This window comes from Octopus sinensis, linkage group LG24, assembly GCF_006345805.1.
Source record: "Octopus sinensis linkage group LG24, ASM634580v1, whole genome shotgun sequence".
Lineage (NCBI taxonomy): Eukaryota > Metazoa > Mollusca > Cephalopoda > Octopoda > Octopodidae > Octopus > Octopus sinensis.
The window spans coordinates 17838645-17845259 of NC_043020.1; the positions used below are offsets into that span (position 1 = coordinate 17838645).

Genomic DNA, 6615 nt, shown 5'->3' on the forward strand with positions numbered 1-6615 from the left:
AATACACACACACACACACGTGTGATGGGCTTCTTTCAGTTTCCGTCTACCAAATCCACTCAAGGCTTTGGTCAGCCCGAGGCTATAACAAGACACTTGCCCAAGGTGACATACAGTGGGACTGAACCTAGAACCATGTGGTTCGGAAGCAAGCTTCTTACCACACAGCCACTCCTGCAAACTCCAGCTACTCAAAAAACCCTGGATAGTTGAATTTCACATGATTTTCGTGTCTTTTTTTTTTCTAATATATCTATGTAAGCAAACTATGCATGAAGACAAAAAAGTTAGACTTCAGCATCATTGGGAAGAGAGAACTAAGTTTATCAAATGACATGGGTGTGGGAACTTAGTTTGCAATTCATTGATTGCTGCACAACATCAGCTTATGCAAGTTTGGTGCATAGTTTATTTTCCAGTAAAGTGCTAATTTGCACCAAACCTGCATATATATTTCTTTACTGTCCCTGCATATACTTGAGGCATGCAGCATTGAATTATTGACAGAAATTCAACTATAAACAGTGGCTTGCTTTATTTTTATTTGAGTTACCTCCCTTTATGCCAGTGTCAATTTGGGCATTTTTTCACACTAGTGATGCATTAGATACGAATAATTACAGAGGTATCAAGTTGTTGTATCAGGTAATGAAAGTCACGGAGAGGGTCATAGCCCAACTAATTAGGGAGAGAGTTAGTTCGGATGAGATGCAGTTTGGGTTTGTGCCAGGGAAAAGCACCACTGATTGTCGTGGCCAATGACAGTACCTCCTGATTGGCACCTGTGACAGTGGCACGTAAAAAGCACATTTCAAGAGTGGTCATGGCCAGTGCCACCTGACTGGCTCCTGTGCCAGTGACACGTAAAAAGCACATTTCAAGAGTGGTCATGGCCAGTGCCACCTGACTGGCTCCTGTGCCAGTGACACGTAAAAAGCACATTTCAAGAGTGGTCATGGCCAGTACTACCTGACTGGCTCCTGTGCCAGTGGAACGTAAAAAGCGCATTTCAAGAGTGGTCATGGCCAGTACCACCTGACTGGCTCCTGTGCCAGTGGCACGTAAAAAGCACATTTCAAGAGTGGTCATGGCCAGTACTACCTGACTGGCTCCTGTACCAGTGGCACGTAAAAAGCACATTTCAAGAGTGGTCATGGCCAGTACCGCCTGACTGGCTCCTGTGCCAGTGGCACGTAAAAAGCACATTTCAAGAGTGGTCATGGCCAGTACCACCTGACTAGCTCCTGTGCCAGTGGCACGTAAAAAGCACATTTCAAGAGTGGTCATGGCCAGTACCACCTGACTAGCTCCTGTGCCAGTGGCACGTAAAAAGCACCATTTGAGCGTAGTCAATGCCAGTGCCAGCTTCCATGCTGGTGGCACACAAAAAACACCATTGGAGTGTGGTTGTTACCAGTGCTGCCTGACTGGCTCCCATGCTGGTGACAAGTAAAAAAGCACTCACTACACTCTTGGAATGATTTGTGTTAAGAAGGGCATCCAGCTGTAGAAACTTTGCCTGATCAGGTTGGAACCTGGTGCAGCCTTCTGGCTTGCCAGCACTCAGTCAAGCCATCCAACACATGCCGACATGAAAAGTGGACGTTAAATGACGATGATAATGTTGATAAACTGAGGGGTTGCACCAGGCTCCAATCTGATTTGGCATGGTTTCTATGGCTGGATGCCCTTCCTAATGCCAACCACTCCAAGAATGTAATTTTGCTTTTACATGCCACCTGCACAGGTGCCAGTTGTGTGATGCCTGTATCTGCCATGACTATGGTTTCATTTGGCTAGATGAGTCTTCCTTCTGAATCGGCATATTGCCAAAGATCTTGGTCATTTGGCATTGCCTCCGTGAGACCCAACACAATGCCAAAGATCTTGGTCATTTGGCATTGCCTCCGTGAGACCCAACACAATGCCAAAGATCTTGGTCATTTGGCATTGCCTCTGTGAGACCCAACACTCATGCCACTGACTATGGCCACATTGCCTCCATCTGTTCTTGCTGCTATGGGTTGCACAGTTAAACAGGAGGTGGCCATTTAGAGACCTTCCTGGGCTTCATTTGTTTGTTTTGGCATGGTTTCTACAGCTGAATATTCTTCCAAACACCAACTACTTCACAGAGTGTACTGGGTGCTTCTCTATGGCACCAGTATGGGTTCTTTTACCTGACACCAGCATGCATACATTTATGTGGTACCAGCACCCATGAGATGGCAAGACTAGGATCTCTTGGCTGAGAGAAGGATGTAGAGGATATGTCTGTATGCATGGGACTGCCACAATATATTTCTTAGCTTAGCATGTCTTCTCAAGCACAGTAAACTGCTTGAAGTTTTGGTCCCTTGTCATCGCTTCTGTGAAACCCCAATGTCTGAAGATCTTTTCTCACCACTTCATCCCATGTTTTCTTGAGTCTACCTCTTCTATACATTCCCTCCACAATTAGTGATCAGCACTTCGTGATGCAGTTGTCTTGCCAACACTCTCCAGTTTCCTCTGTTGTGCTGCATGCATTCAATCAACCAGGCTCTTGTTTACACTCCATTCTTTGATGTTGAGGTGAAGTTTCATCTCTGAAGACCTACTATTCAGCTCTCCACTTTCTTATCACTGTTTCAACATTATCATAATTCTTTTTTTTTCCTCAATCCAGACAAAATGCTGCAATTAGTGAAGATAAACGTATTCGTATCCTGTCTTGGAACATTGATGGTTTAGACACCAATAATCTGAAGAGGAGAACCAAAGCTGTATGTCAAGTCATTGCCAAGTAATTTTCGTTTTTTAATCATTTTTTTGATGGGTTGGCAGAACATGTTTCAGACAAGGTGGCAAGCTGGCAGAATCGTTAGCACGCCGGGCGAAATGCTTAGCGTATTTCGTCTGGCGTTACATTTTGAGTTCAAATTCCGCCAAGGTCGACTTTGCCTTTCATCCTTTCGGGGTCAATAAATTAAGTACCAGTTATGCACTGGAGTCAATGTAATCGACTTAATCCCTTTGTCTGTCCTTGTTTGTCCCTTCTATATTTAGCCCCATGTGGGCAATAAGGAAATAAGAATGTGTTTCAGATATGTTTTTCTGTGTTAAACCTTTCAATAGCCATATTTTTGTTGAAATGCTTTGCCTTTATTTCAATTAATTTTTCAAAATAATGAATATAACGACATAACTTTATCTACTTTTTTAACTTGTTTCAGTCATTTGACTGCGGTCATGCTTGGGCTCTGCCTTGAAGAATTTTAGTTGAACAAGTCAACCCGAGATCTTTTTTAAGCCTAGCACTTATTCTATCAGTTTCTTTTGCTGAACAGCTAAGTTACAGGGACATGAACGCACCAACAACAGTTGTCAAGTGGTAGTGGGCGATACATACATGGATATGTGGATGTGTATATATATATTACAACAAGCTGCTTTCAGTTTCCATCTACCAAATCCACTCACAAGGCTTTAGTCAGCCTGAGGCTATAGTTGCCCAAGGTGCCACACAGTGGGACTGAACCCAGAACCATGCGGTTGGGAAGCAAGCTTCTTACCACACCTGTGTCTATGTCATTATGAAGCTGAAGTTAACATGAAATTTTGATGGGAGGTTATAATTTAGACCCCTTTAAGATAGGAAGTTTGTATCACAGACCCAGGGGCAGTGGCAGGGGAGTTGGTATCAAAATGGTTTACATAAATTGACGGTTTCTGTAAATAGTAAATGCTTTGTATATGAATTGATTGAATAAGATGGTTTTACACTTGGTTGTCTTAATCACCATATCTACTCTTAGGTTTTGCATTGAATACAATTCTTCAAGAGCGTGTACCTGTGTTAAACTGAACATAGTGTACTCTTTGAATATAGAAATACTATAGGCTGTGAGATGGCAGAATCGCTAGCATGCCAGGCAAAATGCTTAGCATTTCATCTGTCTCAAGCCAAAAGGATGAAAGCAAAGGTCGGCTTTGCTTTCATCCTTTCAGGGTCAGTAAAATATATACTAGTTGGATACTGGGGTTGATATAATCAACTACTACCCTCTCCTCAGAACTTGCTGGCCTTGTTCCAAAATAAAGGACTATACTGTTTTCTATAAGATATTTAAAGTCTTCAGAGCAAAACTAGTGAATAGTCTATGGGTCTTTTGCTGTGACAACGGTTTTTTTCTTTTTGCAAATGACCAAAAAGTCATGGCCTGGGTCTGTCTTTATTTTGATAATTCTTTTACTTGCTTCAGTCATTTGACTGTGGCCATGCTGGAGCACTGCCTTAAAGAGTTTTTAGTTGAAGAAATCAACCCCAAGACTTATTTTTTGTAAGCCTAGTACTTATTCTGTCAGTCTTTTGCTGAACCGCTAAGTTATGGGGACGTAAACACACCAACATTAGTTGTCAAGCAATGGCAGGGGAACAAACACAAATACATAGATAACACACACACAAATGTATAGATACACACAACGGGCTTCTTTTTGTTTCCATCTACCAAATCCATTCATGAGGCTTTGATCAGCCCAAGGCTATAGTAGAAGACATTTGTCTAAGGTGTCACACAGTGGGACTGAACCTGGAATCATGTGGTTGAGAAGCAAGCTTCTTACCATACAGCCATGCTTGTATAAGGAATCTATTTGTTGATTTTTTTTATTTTATATTTTTTTTGCATAATTCATAAGATTCAGGTATTTATAATAATAATAGTGGTGGTTGCTGTCATATTTTTCAGTGAGAACCCACATGTCATTTTCCTACAAGAAGTTGTGCCAGAATCTCTCGTAGTTTTGAAGAAATATTGTCCTGATTACCGAGTTTCTGTTTCCAATGATGTTGGCTATTTCACTGTCACGTTATTGAAGGATTCTGAAGTAAGAACCGAAACTGAAGAAGTCTTCCCATTCTTCTCCAGTGTCATGAGTCGATGTCTATTATTGACAGAGGTAAGCTAATTAGTATCTTCTATCTTTTACTTGTTTCCGTCATCAGACTGTGGCCATGCCTTGAAGAATCTTTATTTGAACAAATTGACCCCAGTATTCTTTTTTCTGAAGTCTGGTACTTATTTTATTGGTCCCTTTTGCCAAATCACTAAGTTACAGGGACATAAACACACCAACACCAGTTGTCAAATGGTAGCGGAACACACACATATGACAGGCTTCTTTCAGTTTCCATCTATCCAATCCAATCACAAGTCTTTGGTTGGCCTGGTGCTATAGTAGAAGACATTTGTCCAAGGTACCAAGCAATAAGATTGAACCTGGAACCATGTGGTTGGGCGGCAAGCTACTTACCACACAGCCCCACACATACATACTGTACATCTGTTTTAACAGGTTAATGTGCGCATTAACAGAGGGCAATAATGTTTGAGTGTGCAAGACATACATGTATATGTGAGGTCAAGCTTTTGTATGTGTATGAGAGAAGGGTTGTATTTGTAGCAAGTAACAGTTTGCATGAGATTTATATGTGAGCAGGTGTTGGTTTGTGTACATCCTCATAACTTAACAGTTCAACAAAAGAGACTGATAAAATAAGCAATAAGCGCCCAACTTTAAAAAGAAAAGACAAAAACTGGACCAATTTGTTCAACTAAATCCTTCAAGGTGGTACACCAGCATCAACACGGTTCAAAGACTGAAAGAAGTCAAAAAGAGGAAATGAATGTCTTTTAGATGAACAGGGAATGAAGAGTGGGGTGTTATTTCAGTTTCCTTAATTTTTCTTTTACCTTTCACTTGCTTGAGTCATTTGACTGTGGCCATACTGGGGTACCACCCTGAATTTTTAGTCAAATGAATCAACCCCAGTACTTCTTTTTTCTTTTTTTAGCCTGGCACTTCTATTGGTCTCTTTTGCCAAACTGCTAAGTTACGGAGACATAAACACACCAATTGTCTGTCAAGTGGTGGTGGAGAACAAACAAACACACACACACTCACACACACACACACACACTCACACACTCACACACACACACACACACATGATGGGCGTCTTTCAGTTTCCATCTACCAAATCCACTTATAAGGCTTTGATCAGTCCAAGGCTACTGTAGCAGACACTTGACCAAGGTGCCATGCAGTGAGACTGAACCCAGAACCATTTGGTTGGGAAACAAGCTTCTTACCACACAGTGATCATTGCTCCTTTTCTTTTTTTCCTTCCACTCTAAATAGCATCCTCATTGTGGAGTTTGAAATTTAAATGTAGCAGTCAAAATATTGTCCCACTTTAGCAAATTGTATTCTCACAGACTTCTCTGTTATCCGGTATCTTTGTTCAGTGTGTAATTAAAGATGTTCCTGTCTTGTTAATCAACACTCACCTGGAGAGTATGGCTGGCCATGCCACCGAGAGACAACGTCAGCTAAACATTGGTTTCAAGAAAGTTCTGGAAACTGACAAGAAAAGGACAGTGATATTTGGCGGGGATCTGAACCTACGAGAGAAAGAGGTATTGTTTGCTTTTTAATTCTATTTTATTTCATCAATAAAATATGTGTGTGTGTGTATATATATCTATATATATATATATATATATCATCATCATTTAGCGTCCGCTTTCCATGCTAGCATGGGTTGGACGGTTCAACTGGGGTCTGTGA

The 6615-nt window shown here is 41.3% G+C and overlaps 1 protein-coding gene across 1 annotated transcript in view; it reads left to right on the plus strand.

The window, feature by feature from the left end:
* The window catches only part of LOC115224018 (tyrosyl-DNA phosphodiesterase 2), a 32328-nt gene that overhangs the window by 19038 nt on the left and 6675 nt on the right, over positions 1-6615 (plus strand). Inside the window, exons 3-5 of the mRNA XM_029794809.2 lie at positions 2669-2785; positions 4734-4944; positions 6294-6464. Of these exons, the coding sequence (XP_029650669.1) occupies positions 2669-2785; positions 4734-4944; positions 6294-6464 (499 nt within the window). The remainder of the gene's footprint in view (positions 1-2668; positions 2786-4733; positions 4945-6293; positions 6465-6615) is intronic.